The 18,569-nt window shown below is 42.5% G+C and overlaps 1 protein-coding gene and 1 long non-coding RNA gene across 4 annotated transcripts in view; both read left to right on the top strand.

Annotated features, from left to right (window-relative positions):
• Nucleotides 1-1,297: 1,297 nt before the first annotated feature.
• The window catches only part of SMURF1 (SMAD specific E3 ubiquitin protein ligase 1), a 121,810-nt gene continuing 104,538 nt past the window's right edge, over nt 1,298-18,569 (top strand). For 2 of the 3 annotated variants that reach the window (XM_039460280.2, XM_039460279.2), the window contains exon 1: nt 1,300-1,694. In XM_039460280.2, the coding sequence (XP_039316214.1) occupies nt 1,640-1,694 (55 nt within the window). In that variant the 5' untranslated portion in view covers nt 1,300-1,639. Of the gene's footprint in view, nt 1,695-18,569 lie in introns of all 3 variants that reach the window. The other variant, XM_074390435.1, reaches the window with a different exon arrangement.
• The window catches only part of LOC141582456 (uncharacterized), a 41,859-nt gene continuing 25,523 nt past the window's right edge, over nt 2,234-18,569 (top strand). The window contains exon 1 of the long non-coding RNA XR_012515301.1: nt 2,234-18,569. This exon is cut by the window's right edge and continues 21,071 nt beyond it. This is a non-coding gene — a long non-coding RNA (uncharacterized LOC141582456).

The raw sequence follows: 18,569 nt of genomic DNA, 5'->3' as shown, positions 1-18,569 counted from the left end.
GGGAGGCTGAAGTGGACGGATCACCTGAAATCAGGAGTTTGAGACCAGCAGAGTTTGAGACCAGCCTGGCCAACACAGTGAAACCCCATCTCTACTAAACAAACAAAAATTAGCCAGATGTGGTTACTAACACCTGTAATCCCAGCTACTTGGGAGGCTGAGGCATGACAATCGCTTGAAACGGGGAGGTAGAGGTTGCACTGAGCCAAGATCGTGCCATTGCACTCCAGCCTGTGACCAAGTGAGACCCTGCCTCAAAAAATAAATGAATAAATAAAAATTAAAATAAAGTAGTGGGTAAAAAACAAGTTTGATAAACCTAGCTTTCTAATAACGTATTTCCTCTCTAGAACATGCTAACAAAGATGTTTGCTGGAGAAAGTGCACAATGAGCTTTTTTAGGGGGTTTTCTTTTTGGAGACAGTGTCTTGCTCTGTCACCCTCTGGGGCTCGAGTGATTCTCCTACCTCAGCCTCGCAGTACCTGGGACTACAGACGCACGCCACCATGCCCAGATAATTTTTAAATTTTTTGTAGAGACGGGGTCTCACTATGCTGCTTAGGCTAGTCTTAAAACCCTGGGCTCAAGTGATCCGCTCGCCTCGGCCTCCTAAAGTGCTGGGATTACAGGCTACAGCCACCTACCCGGTCATGAGCTTTTGGTTCTAACCTGCAACCCTGGGAGAAGGGGAAATTTAGCAGAAGGCAGGGGAACACAAGCCACAGTGCTGCTTTCTTGTTTGGTCAAAATGTATGCAGATTGGAAAATAACAGGCATCCACCTCTCAACTTTATCCCTCTCTCTCATCTACTTTCCCTTGTTTGTATGTGGCACTTCTGCGATTCTGGCAACTTTGTTATGGGTCAGTGGAACACACTTGTTGCACAGAACATACCTAAACGCTTTGTCTCTTGGAGAGGTCCCTTCCTTGAACTTGCACTATCGAAAGCTCTTAACTAGACAAAACTGGTATTGCACGCCTGTGTGCAAGGTGCTTGGTGTGACACAGCCCACGGTTTCATGCAAATCCCTCTTCAGTTACTCAGGAGCGCGGGCCAAGACCGAGGACGACGGTGCGCTGGGCCCCGGGGACAGCTCTGCTCTCCCTTCCTGGGCTCAAGACCAGAACCTCCCACCCCCGGCCGGAGGAAGCGGGACGACCCCAGCCCGCGGGATCCGGGTCCCGCGCGCTAGAGACTGGCGGAGGACGTAGCGGCGCAACCCACCCCGCCCCGTCGTACGCCGCGGGAGCGCGCACGCACGCAGGCGCGGGGGCGCGCAGGGCCGGGCCGGCACGGCGGCGGGCGCGCGCGCGGCTCGGAGAGGCGGCGGCGACGGCGGCGGCGGAAGCGGCGAGGGCGGCGGGCGTCCGGCTCTGAGGTGGTGGAGGCGGCGGCGGCTGCTCGGGACTGGGATCGGCTGGGAGGAGCGAGGGTCAGGACGCCGCAGCGAGCGCCGATCTCCCGGCTCTATCATCCGCCAACCGCCCAGACGCCTGGGCCGCGGAGTTTGTGTCCCGGCTCGGACCCCGGCGCCCAGCCCGGAGCCGTAACCTTGAGGCGGCGGCGGCGGGGCCGGGCCGGGCCGGGCCGGGGGGCGGTGGCGCTGGATCCGCGGCTGCCCGACCGTTGGCGGGAGATGTCGAACCCCGGGACGCGCAGGAACGGCTCCAGCATCAAGATCCGTCTGACAGGTACGGCCGGCAGGAGGTCCACCCGCGCTCCGGCACCCCCTCGCCCGCCCGGGAATTCCCCGCAGGGCGCCCTTGGAAGCGGCCCTCCCCCACGCCGGCCGTTGTCCCAGGACCTCGTCACCCCCTTCGGCGTGCGCCCCTCGCTTCTCCCTCCCGGCCCCGCCCCCTCGCCGCTGCCCGGCCCCGCCCCCTGGCCGCTCGCGCCCCCTCGGTCTCCGGTTTCCTCCCGTTCCCCCGCACCTGCCCACTCGCGTCTCCGTCCTGGCCCCGCCCCTTGCATATCCTTCCCTGGCCCCGCCCCTCGCTTTTCCTTTCTTGGCCCCGCCCCTTGTATCTCCTTCCAGGTCCTATCCCCTCACCTCTCCCCGACTCGGCCCCTAGCCTCTCGCTTCCCTGTCTCTTCCTGGCACCTGACCCCTGGCTTCTCCCTCCAGGCCCCGCCCCGTTGCCCTTCACCTCCATCCCCAGTGGTCTTCTCGCTTCCTCCCTTCTCCCCCGCCCCTCACTTTTCCCTGTCCCGCCCACTCGCTTCTCTCTGGTCCCGCCCCCTCCTCCTTGGCTCAGGCTCTCTCGCTTCTCTCTGGTCCCGCCTCCTTACTTCTCCCTGGCCCCGCCCCCTCACTTCTTCCTTGTCCCGCCTCCTCACTTCTTTCCTAGCTTTGGTCCTCACTTCTCCCTGGTCCCGCCCTCTCGCTTCTCCTTTTATTTCTCCTCCGCTGTTTTTACCTCCTCTGTCCTTCTCCTCGCTTCTCATTATCTCCGTCTACCTGCCTCCTCGCTTTTTACTCCTGGCCTCGCCTCTGTTTCCTTGGTCTCATCCTTCGCTTCTCACCACCTTCCCATCCTCTCTCTTGCTTTCCTGTGTCCCCTCCCACTTGCTCCCTCCCTTCATCCTCCTGGTCCCTCCCACCCGCTTCTCCCCAACCTCCATCCTCTTTTGCCACCTCGCCTTCCACTTGCCCACTTGCTTCTCCCCTTCTGCTCTCACCCACCCGCTTCTGAACCCCTCAAACCTCTTTCGTTTCTACCTCTCCGCTACCGTCCTACTTCCCCTGGCCCCGCCCCTCACTTTCAAGCCCCGCCCACATTCCTACCTAGCCCGGTCCCCTCGTGCTGTCTGGCTGGGCCTCCACCCTTTCTTTCCTTCAGCCTCAAATTTCTCCATCCTATCTAGTAGCTGCTCCCAGTCCTGCTCTCCTCACTCCCCCCTGGTCCAGCCCTCTTCAGTCTCAGTCTGGGCCACTTCCTGTCTCTTAGGCCAGACCGCCAGCTACTCTTGACTCTGCTTCTTCAATTCTTACCTTTTCTGCATTTCACTTCACTATCACCCCCACACTCAGCACACCTGAGCCCCGGTGAGACGCTGAGCCCTACTCCCACACTCACTGGAGGCTTTGGAAGCTACCCACACGCAGGCTCCTTCATTCATTTCGTCTTCAATGAAAAGCCTGTGTTTCCCGGGTGGCTCTGTAGTGCCACCTTCAAGAGTGAGCGCGGCGCTCTGCCGTGGGCCTGCAACTTGGTGGCACGGCTGTGTGTAGATGCCAAACTGTCTCCCCAGCGGGCTCCAGAGGTTCTGGACCAGGCTGCATCCTTGTCTTCCCTTTTCCACTCTCCTCGGTACTACTCTCTTCCCAGTTTCAATTCATCCCTAAAGTAGGATGGCCGTGTTGCAAATGTGGCTCTGCTCTAGGACTTTCCAAACTCAAGTATTTCCAGCTCCGGAAGGAAACTAAAAAAGTTCATTCTAATCCTCGTCAGGGATTTCCCCCTGGATGTTTCTGTTCAGTGGCCCAGTCGGGTGAGAACTCCAAGTCCGGGTCTGGTCAGGTCCTTTCAAAGAGAGCATTTTGAACACTTTGTGGCAGATTCGCAACCATAAAGTCATCCGTAAAATCCATGCAAACAACAGGTAATTTTTTTTCAAACAAAAATTTACTTTGAAGCCCATAGTTGTTGCATAGCCCAATTTTTGTCTTAAGAAAAGATTTTGTTTTTTTGTGTAAAGATGTCAGAGAATGATTTGGACTCAAACCCAGACCCTGGTGTTGTAACGTTAACAGGAAGTTCCCTCTGGGATCTTTGCTTCTGGGGAAATATGCTTCTTTATGTCAGGGCTGATAGGAAACACTTCTCACTCTGTAGATACAATGTAGATACATTGTTATTTATGTGATAACATAAAAGTAACATTTTTGAGATTGTAATACTTGTAAAACTTGGTTCTGATTTATAACTGAGTCTGCAATTGACATCAGATTGGTTTCAGTACCTTGTTAAAGGCGAAAGTAACTGATTTTGTGAGTTTTGTTAGAAATATAATGAATGTTTTAGAAGGAATAGGTTTTAATTGAAATGTTTATGATATATAGATATATAAATCAATCCTAGTTGCAAAGCCTAGGCCTATCAAAGGGAGGACTTGGTTTGTCCTCTTCCCAAATTACTTTTGGATTCAGGAATTTAGATGTTATCCATGCAAGAATGCTCTAAGGAATTTTTGGATGACATTTGATAGGGAAGGGTCAAGTGATGACTGTTCTTTCTAAAACACCCTTTCCCTTTCCCTTCCAGTAGATGTATGAATGGTCTGAGAGGATCTGTGAGTGTGCTCATCCTTACAATAGGATTGAGGTTTAGCGGTGATGGTGTACACATGCGATGCTAGTAGTCCGTGGAACCTTAGTTTATGTGGAAAGGCTTGAATTAGAAATTTTGTTGACAGTGGAATAGATTTTGGCCTCATCTTTCTGGTTGTTAAGGGAAGCGTGAATTCTCATTTCTGGCACGTTGATTAGCAGTCTTTCAAAAGTTGAATATTTTTGTTACAGGTTTCAGAGATTATTTCCGTGTATGATACTGGAATAAAAGCACTTTTAAAATGAAGGATATGTCAACCGGTCAATGAATAGACATAGAGCATAATTCATTGCAAAGATAGTGAAGATACTGCATTTAGAACTTTAGGGTCCACCATTGTATTTGGGGGTGAATATGCATTAGATTTAGAGTTAGGAGACCTGGATTCTGGACAGATCTCTCATTAACTATGTGTTACAGAACACATTATTTAAACTTTTTGGGTCTCAGTTTCTTTATATATCAAATGAGATTTCAGCTCCATGATAACACTTTCTGATCCTCCTTCTCACAAGTGTATCAATTTGGCTACCTACTTCAAATTACTGTTGGGCACTTGGGCTTGCTGGTATTCTTAATCCTGATATTCAGAAAATTGTGTTGGAGTGTAGCACATGTGTTTGATTTATGCCAAACATAAATTTTGTGTATTGATTATATTTATGACTTTTTTTTTCTTCATGTGGGATTGTTTTTGAAAACTGTTGGGTAATATGTTGAACTGCTTCGGCAACCTCAATTAAACAGTAGAAGAATGTTTGAGCCTTTATATTTAAAATTGTATCATTTTAATGAATGTCTTTGTGGTATTTTAGTAGGAAAATAGTTTTTAAATGGTTTCAGTAGGTTTGGGGGCCTAATATATCCAAAATCAAGAGATCTTTGTTAAAGAGCGTTATCTTGCAGTCTTGGAGTTTACTGGCAAATCAAACACTTTAGAAACATTTTGATTGAAAAATTAAGCAGTTTTTGCAAAGACTTTGTTCTTATGTGGTACACAAATGAATCCCAGACACATTGTTTAGGCCACTTTGGGTAAAATAATGGAATCCAGCATTCTACAGTGTTCTTAATTTAATCAAGAAAATTAAATTTTGTAGTAATGTCAACCAGTTAGTTGAAATACCAAGTGCCTAAAAATTTTTTGTGCTTTTATGCATTGAAATAGTCTCAGATCTCTTGGTGTTTTTATATGTTTTGGAGCATGACTGCATATTGTGAAATAAGAAAAACTCTAATTCCAAATAGAGAGGGACAAAGAGACTTTCCTTGATAGAATGTGGAAATATGAGGTTTTTTAAAAATGGTTACACATGGGTTGTATGGGTGACTTGCGTTTTGGCAGTCAGGTGATGCAACTTTGAGTGAAACAGTTGTAGTAATAGCTGTTGATGACATTACTTGATCAATAACAGGTGTCTCAATTGAGTCAAAATAGTTAAGTTTCTCTTAAGAAAGATTAAGAAAATTGTTAAGACTGTTGACTTTGTCAATTAGTACCGGCAAAGAACCTCACTTATGTAAGGCAGCATAACTTTTTTTTTCAACAACCATGTAACACAGTTGCTTTGATAAGATGGATAGGTGGTCAGTTTTTAGCTCGCCTTTGTATTTACATTTTCCTTAGGGTCTGCCTCAAGTTAGGAAGACCCAGTTAAGGCAGTTCTTTGAGTGGAATTATCGGAAGGTGTAGGATGGGTTAGAACAAACTCTGTGGCAAAACCTGAATTGCAGTTATACTTTAAGAGAATCACATTCTGCCAAATCAGGTTTTATCATTGATTTTGTGATTTGATCAAATTTGTGTTGCCTTTTAAAACTTTCTTTTTTCAAATCCATTTTTTTCCTTTTAATCTTCTTGGCCCACCCAACTGACTTTAGACATGAAATCGTTCATATGCTTTATTTCTATCTCTATTTTTAAAGTAGTTGTGATTTATCTAACTAGGATTTTTTACTTCAAGTCCATCTGTCAGAGTTTAAACACCCTAGTCTTGCAGTTACAAAAGTCGTTTCTGAATGTCGGGTTTTTCTTTCTCTTGCACAAATTTTCATTTTCTTGGTTCAGTCACAATATCAAGTTCTAGTGTGGAACTCCAGGTGAAAGAAAGGAGGTGTTGGAGGCTGTGTTATTTATGATATATTTTCTCATGGATTAAGAAGGTAAAAAAGACAAAAAGACAATGTTTCAATATCAGCTGAGTTGATCCAGTTATCTAGACTGGCTGTTTTGTAAAACATTGTGGGCACTGGTTAACAGTTAAAATAGCTGAATTGTGCATTTTATTGAGTGGTTCAAAAAAGCTTCAAATGGACGAAATAATTTGGTATCTTCACCATGCTCCGATTTGCTGGATAAGAAAGCTAACCCTTAGGATGCTCATTTGGATCAATTTTTAATAATTTCAAAAACATTTTAGAGGTTAAAATTTTTAAAACAAATAGGAATACACGAATTTTTTTTTTTTTTTTTTTTGTCACACCGAGCAAGTTAAGTTACTGGTTTGTTGTTTTGTAAGTGAGTTTGTAAGTGAAAGCCTCCAACTTAAATTAGCTTCTTGTCCAGGGAACTCATTCTGACTGACTGAAGTCCCTAAGGCCTTTTTAGTTAAAGGACAGCCATAGAGCTGTGTTTAAAAAACAAAAGCACATAGCCATGTGGCTTGAGCACATCTTTTTTAAATGTCCGTTTTACTGTTTTGTCTCCAGAACAAATTTAATCCATTTAGATAGTTAAACCAAGTGGAATGTTGTTTCCACATTTCTGGACTAATGGGGGAAAAAACGCTTATATTGTTTTAAAACAAGGCTTAAATAATGTACAATCAGTGTGTCTGGTGACGTGCCCCACTCTGTAATTCCAACTGTGTTCACCTCCACTGCAGCCGAAAGGAATTCTAATTGCCTGAGGAATGTCAGCAGCATCATTTATCACTGAGCAGGAACCTATCCTCCTGGCCGCTGGGTGATGCATTTCAGATGTTTTAAGCTCCTGAGCCCAACTTTGGGCTTGCTTTCAGGAGTCTGAAGAGCATGTCACAAAGCTGCAGATTGTAGATGGCAGCCTGCATTCTTCTTTGTATGTTGGGCATCCGCTGAGTTCTCTAAAGGGTACAATGCTCTCTTATGGCTCCAACACTAGTCTGGGGATCAGGAGGTCTGAATTTTATTTTTAATCCACGCAAGTACCACAATGAAGAAGGGGTGGGCTGCATAGAATTATAATCTTTTCATGATTCAGTTTTCCTATCTGTAATGCCAGATATCTATCTTTTCAGATCACAAAAAGACCTGCTAAAGATGGATTAAATATTTTAATGAGTAGTCATGAATTATTTATAGAGTGGCACAATGTTAATACAGTCATAGATTCCTGTTATTTGTTATTCCTAAATAGCCAGGTAAATAATAAAGCTAATAATGTAAGAAAATCTATAGAACCAATTAATAAACATGGAAAAATAATACAATGAACTGATAAATTCTCTATGTATTCAGAAAGATCTTTAGAGAAATAGTATTAGAAGCCAAAGCCAGCATTATTTTTATTTTATATGTTTTTTTCCAGGCCAGATAATATGCCATGAGATAGCAGCATGTTTATTTTTTTGTTTTGTTTTGAGACTGGGTCTCTGTCACCCAGGCTGGAGCACAGTGGCACTATCATGGCTCACCTCAGCCTCAACTTCCTGGGCTCCAGTGATCCTCCCTCCTCAGCCTCCAGAGTAGCTGAGACCACATGTGCCACCATGCCTGGCTAATGATTGTATTTTTGGTAGAGATGGGATTTTGCCGTGTTGCCAGGCTGATCTTGAACTCTGAGATCAAGCAATCCACCTGCCTCAGCCTCCGAAAGTGCTGGGGTTACAGGCATGAGCCACTGTATCTGGCCAGCATCATCTTTAAATGGTGAAATTGTGGAAACATTCCCATTAAAATCAGGAACAATACAGGGATATATACTGTCAAATTTGTTTTTATTAATAACTAGAGAAAGACATCAGAAAGCAGGAAACAAAATTGCTGTTATTTACAGATAATATGATATACTGTTAAAAACCCAAAAGATGAGCTGAAAAACAATTATAAACAATAAACTTTAGCTGGATGGAAAATTTCTTCATGGCAAAAATAGGATAAAATGAACATGCAAAGACAAACTAGGAAAAACAATTTATAATGGGTATGAAAAATGAAAGTCTGGTTTTCCTAATACATAAAGAGCCTTCAAAATCAATTAGGAAAAAGCCATTACCTAATAAACAAAGAATATGGACAATTCACAGAAAAGAAAATGGAAATGGATTTGAAACGTGTGAAAAGACAACTCTATTTTCTCTCTTCTTTGCTTTCCTTTACTTTTTTAGAGATGGAGTCTTGCTCTGTTGCCCAGGCTAGGGTAGAGTACACTGGCATGATCATAGCTCACTGCTGCCTGGAACTCCTGGGCTCAAGTGATCATCAGCTTTCGGAGTAGCCGGGACTACAAGTATATGCAACTGTGCTCTGTTCTGTCTAATGTCCATTTTCTTTCTTTAAAAAATTATTTTTAATCCCAAAACCAGTATAATGCTTAACGGGTTAAAAAATTATTTTTAATGGATAATCAGCCCTATTCATACTGAACAAACTACAAATTAAAAGTAAGAATGAAACAATTTATTATTTCAAAGGGTGGCATCACAGTCTGAAAATCTGTGATGAGGCAAGGGTGTGGAAAACCAGGTCTTTACCCTGGTGGTTGAGAATATAAATGGAAACAGGAAGTACTAAGAGTAGTTTGGGCCGGGTGCGGTGGCTCAAGCCTGTAATCCCAGCACTTTGGGAGGCCGAGGCGGGTGGATCACGAGGTCGAGACATCGAGACCATCCTGGTCAACATGGTGAAACGCCGTCTCTACTAAAAAAAAAAAAAAAAACCACAAAAAATTAGCTGGGCATGGTGGCGTGTGCCTGTAATCCCAGCTACTCAGGAGGCTGAGGCAGGAGAATTGCCTGAACCCAGGAGGCGGAGGTTGCCGTGAGCCGAGATCGCGCCATTGCACTCCAGCCTGGGTAACAAGAGCGAAACTCCGTCTCAAAAAAAAAAAAAAAAAAAAAAAAGTAGTTTGGTACTGTCTATGACGTCATAAATGTGTATGCCCTTTGCTCTACCAATTCCGATGCAGGACTTTTTTCTTACAGGTGTATTCACACATTTACGTCAAGTCTTGCATGCAAAATTATTGGAGCATTGTTTGAAATTACAAAAGACTGAAATCAATGTGAATGTGCATCAGCAGAGACTAGTTAAATAAATTGTCGTGTATCCCTAATGAGGCATAGCTGTTTAAAATAATAAGATAGTGCTTTATATTCTGATATGGAACATTCGCCAAGATGTATTATTGAGTGGGGAGAAAAAAGCAAGATTCAGAACAGAGGCTACTGTGTACTATTTGCATAATAAAACAAGAAATAAAAATAAAAGGGGAAGTTTATAGATATGTTTGTATAGAATATCACTGGAAGATGTTGATTGTGATTTCCTCTGAAGAGATTCTTCTGTTCTTCTCTTCAGAGGAAAGAGAGGAGAGAGGGAGAGAGGAGAGGTAAGAGAGAAGACAGGGTAACTTTTCATTGGGTGCCTTTTATAATATTTAATCTCCTCCCTTCTCTTACCCCCTTGAGCATATATTGCTTTTCAACAATTAAACAGATTAAAAAGCTCTTAAATAGATAAGAATTTCTTAGAGGAACTAGTAACTACAGTAGCTGCCAATAGTAATTAATTGTTTTAATAACACAGGCATTCCGAAAATTCAAAATAATTGTGCCGAATGTATTTTAAAAGGCTAAAATGTTATAGCATTTCAAAGTATATACTCATGTTTATAGGGACTTCCTTACTAGGAAGATTCTTGGGTTCTACAGAATAAAATTCTTGGCTACTTCTCTTATAGCTCTGAACAGACTTATTTTCCCAGAGAGTATGTTTATTATATGATAGTGAGATGCCTGACCCCCACCCCCAAGCTGGTTCTATCATATTAAAATAAGACCAAATAATTATTTTCAGATTAAGAAATTTGGACTCCTTAGATCTTGTTTATATAGTGAGTTCTTTGAAAAACTGAGGTCTTGATTCTGAATAATAGTGCTGGTTTATATAATTTATTTAGAATGCCGTTTGGGGTTATCTCTGACCTATTTTTATAAAATAATCTCATCCCCAAAGTAGGAATAAAATGGTCATTTCCATAAGCCAGTAATAATAATTTAGTGTTTTCCCAAGTATTTATAGTCAATATGTTTGCCATGAACTTTTTTAAAGGGATTGTTTTTAATTTTAGAAGTGCTTTAAAAAGCAGCATTGACATCTGGCTCTGTAGACGTAGAAAAAATGGTAACCTCAATGTCATAGATTGCCTTTTTTCCCCTCTTACGTCTTTGGAGTAAAAAAAATCCAAAGTTTACTCAATTTTATTTCTACATATATTCCCTAGACATTATAGATGTGAGAACTGCGTGCTGCCTGTTCATACCTGTCAGTGATACTAATACCTTACGTCTGTACAGCGTGTCATAGTTTCCAGAGGGTTCTTACATGGTTCCTCAATTGAGCCTGGTGAGGAAATACCTATAAACCTCGGTGTGAGTTTTAGTCCCTTGTAAAACTCTGGTATAATATCAAGACCAGGAAATTGTTCACAGATTCTAAGGATTGGGGAAAAGAGAAAAATAACCAAATTACTCAGGAGTAGAATTTGCAAATAAAAAAGGGAAACAAAATAGAAAATGCTGAAAATAAGGGATGTTAAACTTTATAGGAAGAATCCCTGTTTCAAAAAAAAAAAAAAAAAAAAAAAGTGGTGGAGAAGTACTTTTCCCGATCTAGATCAAGAAATGGAAGATTGCTGGTACTTGGAACATCCCCACAGTACTGAAAATACCTCCTTCTCACTTTCTACCTCCCTGTAGCCCCCCAAAGATAACCACAGTCCTGACTTGTAACAGTCTATTTTTGAACTTCATATTAATAGAATCATACTGCATGCAACCGGCTTCTTTTGTTCAGTGTTACGTTGATGAGATTTATCTATATTGTTATGTGTGGTTGTACATCAGTCATTCTCTTTGCTGTTCAATATCACATTATGGGCATATACTATAATTTATCCCTTTATCTGTTGATGGGCAGGGCAGAGTCCTTTCTAGTTTTGGCTTTTATGACTAGCGCTGTTTGGAATTTTGATGTATGTGTCTTTTGGTGAGTATTTGCATGCACTTCTGTTGGGTGTCTACTCAGGAATAGAATCACTGGATTGTGGAGTAGGCATATGTTCCACTCTAACGAAACTTTCCCAGTGCTTTTCCAAAGTGGATGCACCAATCTACATTTTCCACCGTGCTGGGTGAGAGCTCTAGGTGCTCCTTTCCATGCTGGGTGTTTTCTTTTTCATTTTAACCCTTCCATGGTATGGATTGGTGTCACACATTATGGTTCTACTTCCTACTTTCACTTTTCTCCAGTCTATACCTTAAATGGCAACTTTAGGAATCTGTTTTTTTTTTTTTTCCTTTTTTAAATTTTGAAGTAATGATAGGTTCACAGGAGATGGGAGAGAAATGTACCAGGAAGTCCTGTGTACCGTTCACTCATCCTCCCCCAGTTTTAGTGTTTTGTATAACTGTGGTATAATACCAAAACCAGGAACCTGTTCACAGGTTCTTAGGATTGGGAAAAAGTAAGAGCAAAACAGCACAAAGAAAAAGCCCCTGGGAAACTGTTTACATTAGTGCAATTCACAGCTTGATCAGATTTCACTAGCTCTGCATGCACTCTGTGTGTGTCAGGTGGGTGTGTGTAGCTGTCTATGCAGTTTGATCCCATGTACAGACTCATGTCACCACCATTGCCGTCAAAATGCCCAGCTGCGCCACTACTCCAGGCTCCTTGGAGCTATCCCTTTCTAGCCTCCCCGTCCCTCCCCAGTCCCTGGGACCCTGGCAACCTCTGAACTGTCATCCCGAAATCTTTTAAGCACATAAATCAGATCATGACATTTTCTTGCTTTAAGTCCTCCAGCAGCTCCCTACTCAGAATAAAATCAAACTCCCTCCGTGACCCTGCCATCTTTCTTTCTGGCGGCCTCTCTGCCAGGTTCTGCCTTATTCTCCACCCCAGTCCTCAAATGTGGTGAGTTTAATCCTGCTTTAGGGCTTTTGCATGAATTATTTCTCTCTGTGCGTGTGTGTCTGTGTGTGATGTTATAAAAATTTCCCTCTCGACTTCTGGATAGATTCTTCCTGTCATGCAGGTCATCAGCCTAGCTAAGTATCATCACGTCAGGGAGACCCTCTCTGACCATCCCATCATAGTGGCACCCTCACTCATGACCAGGCAGCCTATTCTGCTATCTTCACGGCACTCATCACTTCATGATATTTTTGTTTGGTTGTTTGCCCATCATTCATCTGCTGATGAATCAATTTTTATTTCCTGTCTCTGCTCTTGGTAGTCAAGTTCCATGAAGCTAGGGTCCTTGCTGTCTGTTTACTTCTGTGAAACACTGCTTGACACTTCCTGGTGCTCACAAATACCTGGTGAATGAGAATGAATGCCCTCCTTGTTTATTGGGTCTCCTGGTCACATCTGAGTTGGGCATTGGAGGACGCCCCTCCTGGAGGCAGCATTGTGTTCATAGCCACTTCTTGTTGATATGAGCCGGGATTAGGGATCAAGCAATTACAGATTGTTGTCAGCCAGGCTTGGGTTTTTTTTTTGACTGTGTGATACCCTAAAAGCCTCGTCTACTCTATCTTGGGCTTCTGGGCCATTCCAGGGACTTGAACCAAAGCCTGATTTTAATTCTGGAATTTGACCCATCCTTGTAGCATTTGGTTTCCTGGTCTGTTCCTTAGCCTCTCCTTCAGGGCTGTTGGGAAGAACTGGTTGGGCTGGAGAGACATCATTCATTTTCCCCTTGCCCAAGTTTGGCAGTTGCATCTTGAATAACATTTCCCATTTTCAGGCTGTGAATACTGGACATGAGTGCCTGGGAGAGACCTGGGGAAGGCTTCTTTTGCTCACCCTACCTCACAGCCTTACCTCCCACTAAGTCTACCACTTCCCTCCTTTCCTTTCTTTATCCTAGCTCTTGGTTCCCCTGGATGGCATTTTGTAGCAGAAATGGCCTCTTTCCTCCCTTTTCACTGAATTTTCTTTGAGATGGGATCTTGCTCTGTCGCTCAGGCTGGAGTACAATGTCACAGTCATAGCTCACTGCAGCCTCAAACCTCAAACTCCTGGGCACAACTCATCTTCCCACCTCAGCTTAAGCTACCATGCCCCGCTAATTTTTAAACTTTTTATAGAGACAGGGTCTCACTATATTGCCCAGGCTGGTCCAGAACTCCTGGCTTCAAGCGATCCTCTCATCTTCTTCTCCCAAAGTACTAGGATTACAGGTGAGAGCCACCACAGCCACTCATTTCCTTGATTCTTTCCTACCAAGTCTCTTAGTGTTCTTTGTAGTCTTGGTGGCTGTATCAGACCATAGTCTCATTCTTTCTTTTTCTGATAATAAAGATAGTTAAATTCTCAGGCCAGGTGAGGAGGGTGTTCATTGATTTTCACCCTGCTTCCTTCAACTAATCCCACATTTCTGGTTCTGTCTTTTATTTACAGTATCACACTTTCTAATATTGTTGTTGTTTAAAAACAGGATGCCTTTCAGGTGTAAGTAATAGAAAACCTCGGTTAAATTGACTCAATAGAGAGAATTTTAATGAATTGACTGAAGAGCCCAGGTCATTCCAATGGCAAAGCAGGGACCTGGTTTCTCTCTGTGTCTCAGTATTGTGACCTCAGCACCATTCATGACCATCTCTTACCCTTGTTCTCAAAAGGTGGCTGCCAGCAGCTCCCATGGCTGTTTGCTTGCAGCTTTAAATCCAGCAAAAAGTTAAAAGTCTGCTTCTTCAACAGCTCAGTCCTGGGGTAGAGGCCTGGAGTTGAATCTTCTTGTCTCATTGGCCTAATTTGGGTCAAGGGTTCATTGCTGAGCCAATCACTGTGGCTGGGATGATGGATGTGCTGGTTGGACAGTTAGGTTCCATCTTCGAATCTAATCATGGCATTTGTCCCACCCACAATGCAGACTTATTTGGGGGAACAGTAATATGGATGCCGGGTAGGCAGTCAACAAATAACTGGATGATACCCATTGTTTTCTTTTAAAATTTATAATATTAGCTTTGAGTATGCTGAGTAAAAGGAAGGCACAGCATTTAATGCATTTCTGAAAAAGAAGTATACCTTCTTTGTGGTAGTGTGAAGCAAAGGATGTATTTTTTTAAAGGCACCAAGAATTTTTGCCAAGGATTAGGTGTGGTACCTTTATATGTTAACTTAGCCCCATAAATTTTGTTGTCAATTTGTATTGCAGAATATTCCTGGATTGTTGTATAATGTTATTTTATTTGGGACTCTTTTTTTTGAGACGGCGTTTCGCTCTTGTCGCCCAGGCTGGAGTGCAATGGTGTGATCTCGGCTCACTGCAACCTCTGCCTCCCGGGTTCAAGCAATTCTCCTGCCTCAGCCTCTCAAGTAACTGGAAATACAGGTGCACTCCACCACGCCTGGCAAATTTTTTATATTTTTAGTAGAAATGGGGTTTCACCATGTTGGCCAGGCTGGTCTCAAACTCTTGACCTCAGGTGATTGACCTGCCTCGGTCTCTCAACATGCTGGCATTGCAGGTGTGAGCCACCACGCCTGGACTATTTGGGACTACTTTTAAACAAAATTCAGGTACAGATTGTAGGAATATATTCTTAAATTATTTCTTTAGAGATAACAGGGCAGTTTTAAGCAAGGAAAATACATGCTAATTATCTGTAAATTGAATTCAGGATGTGTAGAAAGAAAAATAATTTAGTTTTTCTGCAATAATATAATTTTTATAGGATAAGTGATTACCAGCCCTTCCCTGTAATAAATGCTTTGAATTAATGTCTGTTCTTGATATCTGGAGCTCTATATTTTCACGTCTGTATTCTTAAAAAGTTCTTGTAAGATACTTGGCTGAAGTTTGAACCTGTGTTCCAGGAATGGTTGAGTCTCAGACCCCCAAGCTCTTCCCTCTGTGGAGTCATTGAGGTGGAATGGTTAAGGGCTGGGCTGGAGCCAGCCTGTGCCTTTATACAATTGACTTCATTTCTTAGTTTCCTTAGCTATAAAAATGGGGGAAGTCTGGGTACAGTGGCTACCACCTGTAATCCCAATACTTTGGGAGGTCGAGATAGAAGGATCACTTGAGCCCAGGAGGTTAAGACCAGCTGGGGCAACACAGCAAGACCCCATTTCTTAAAAAAAAAAGTTGAGCATAGTGGTGCCCACCTATAGTCACAGCTTGGAGGGCTGAGGTGGGAGGATTGTTTGAGCTCAAGAAGTTGAGGCTGCAATGAGCTGTGATTATGCCACTGCACTCTAGTCTAAGAGTTCAACTGTCTTTAAAAAAAAAAAAGAAAAAAAAAAGGCCAGGTGCCACGGCTCATGCTTCTAATCCCAGCACTTTGGGAGGCTGAGGTGGGTGGATCACCTGAGGTCAGGAATTTGAGACCATCCTGACCAACATGGAGAAACCTGTCTCTACTAAAAATACAAAATTAGTCAGGTGAGGTGGCACAGGCCTATAATCCCAGCTACTCAGGAGGCTGAGGCAGGAGAATTGCTTGAGCCGAGGAGGCAGAGGTTGCAGTGAGCTGAGATCGTGCCATTGCTAAAAACAAAACTGTCTCAAAAAAAAAAAAAACAAAAACAAAAAACCAAAAAACATATTATAAAAATGGGAGAAATAGCTGGAATCACTTCAGTTATTATTTTGAGTAGTAAATGAAATAATACACATGCACTGTCTGGCACATAATGTGTTCAATGTGTGTTAGCTAATATTAACATGGTCTTATTTCAGTGAATCTAAGATGACCGCTTGTAAGTCATACCATTGTTTTATATACTACTTAAAAAGAACCACAGGTGATTACACTGCAAAATGTGATCCATTTGAAGATTGCAGGGATGTTAAAATATGAAAAAAGGTATGTCTTGAAATCCATGCTATACGGTATTATGGCTGCCTCTTACTTGGAAGTCCTGGGAATTGTTTGCATAACCATAAATATATGCCATCTGCCTCAGTTTAAACATAATGGAGTATGATCTAAAGTTTCTTTTCGTTTTTGTTTTTGTTCTAAATTTAGCATTGAATTTAGTCTCATGTGTTGCAACACTGGAAATTTAATAATCATTAATTTATTCTGTAGGCTTAAATAATGGATTATATAACACTCAAGATTGGCTTGGCAACTTTGGTGATTTATTTTTCTTCAGCGATATAGAAAAAACATGAGACATGTTTTCGAAAATCGTTACTATTGCTTGAATAAACCTGTTTGGAAGGTAAAGGTGGGTTCAGTGGTAGTGCCTGTAACCTCTTGGAGTGGCATCAGTTATTGGTAGCAAGCCTGTTTTGGTAACCACCTTTGATACACCCAGCACATTCAGTTTAGAAAGTACAATATTGGTATTTGAAAGCAATGCATGGTAGTTGATTTTCCACTAAAATTTTAATGTGGACAGTGTATTATAGAGCTTGAATGATAGTCACAGGCTATTTAAGGACCAGCCTGGTAGAGTAAAAAGTTGCTATGTAATACACTTAGCATAAATTTAGAAGTAAAACCCATGAGGATAGCATATAGCTTTGTGAGAATGCCATTTCTCTTAGGAGCCCAGTATTTAGAATGATATAAATGGGATAGTTTATTATAAGCTGTTTTTTTTTTTCCTAAAGGCTTGCTTTTCGATATTAATATTGAAATGAATTATGGAAGCCTTTTTGGGGACTTGACCTGTTTATTGACTGCATTATTCATGGCTTATCCTCATCAGCCAAATGTCAGCAGGATTCTACTTTTAAGACAACCACATCAGAAGAACACATGTGCCATTGGGTCACCTTGTCACAAGCCCCAGAGGCTATCTCCTGGCACATCTGGCATGCGATGCATTTAAATATTATTTTAGGGTGTTGAGTCTAATTTTGTAAAAGATCGTGTCCTGGTACATTCTGTATCTTAATGCATACTGAAACAGCAATATTATTATTATTTTTTGGAAGCCCCAGAGGGTTTACTTACTGTATTTTGCATAGGGTTCAGCTTAACAGTACAAAAAGTACATTTTTATTTTAGAAAAGGAGTTTTCGTTTAGAAAATGGAAACTGAATTGAAATAATAGTAAAATTATTCTCAAAAGGAGACAGTTTACTGTTTTAAGTACTTTTGTATCGCCTGTGTAGTAGTGTTGTTTATGTTTAGAATAGACAGAAACCAGTCCATGATCTCCCACCAAGACTTTATAAAAGAATATGATTTTGTCATGGTTACTCCAGGTGTTTTCATTTAAAGCAGTATGAGTCAAGGATTTGGTGTTTCTAATACTAGAATAAACTGGACTTTATTCATGGGGGGAAAAAGCCCAGCTCATTAATTGGAAGTACATGTCTCAAAGCCTAAAAATTATTTTAGTTAGTACTTTTAAATAGATAATACATGCATATGGTATAAAAGGGATATAAGCCTCTCCTTTCCCCTCTGTCCCTTGTTAACCAGCCTGCCTCCAGAGAAGGAGCTGTTCCTTTTTTTTTTTTTAATTTTTTTTAGAGGTGGGAGTCTTGCTATGTTGACAAGGCTGGGTTTGAACTCCTGACCTCAAGTGTTCCTCCTATCCTGACCTCCCAAAGTGTTAGGATTACAGGCGTGAGCCACTGCGCCCAGCCGAGCTTTTCTTATCATGGTATTCTTGTGTTCTTCCAGAGATTTAAAAAATGTCTCTTCCTTTTCTCCCTCCCTCCCTCTTTGTCTTTTAGCACCAATGGGGGCATTGTGTGTGCATTGTTGTATACTTGCTTTGTGCACGTACAGATCAGGATTTCTCCATTTTCTTACCTCCTGATCTGCTTCTGTGGCAGGAACATTCACTATGCAATGACTATCCCTGTGCTCTTCAGCATTCCTGTGTGATCTTGCAGTCAGGTGGGACCATGTAACTAATACTGGATATCGAACTATAAGAAGTGAGTTGTCCCACTTCGGGGCTGAAGCACTAGGAACCTCCAGCTCTGCCGAGGAACACCCTGAAGCTCTGTGTCATGTGGTGGAGCCTCTATCAGCCTAGATCCCTGAGTGA

The sequence above is a fragment of the Saimiri boliviensis genome, chromosome 20 (genome assembly GCF_048565385.1).
Source record: "Saimiri boliviensis isolate mSaiBol1 chromosome 20, mSaiBol1.pri, whole genome shotgun sequence".
NCBI classification, from domain to species: Eukaryota; Metazoa; Chordata; class Mammalia; order Primates; family Cebidae; genus Saimiri; species Saimiri boliviensis.
The sequence above is the reverse complement of the archived record's forward strand: the minus strand, read 5'-3'. Positions and strand labels throughout refer to the sequence as shown.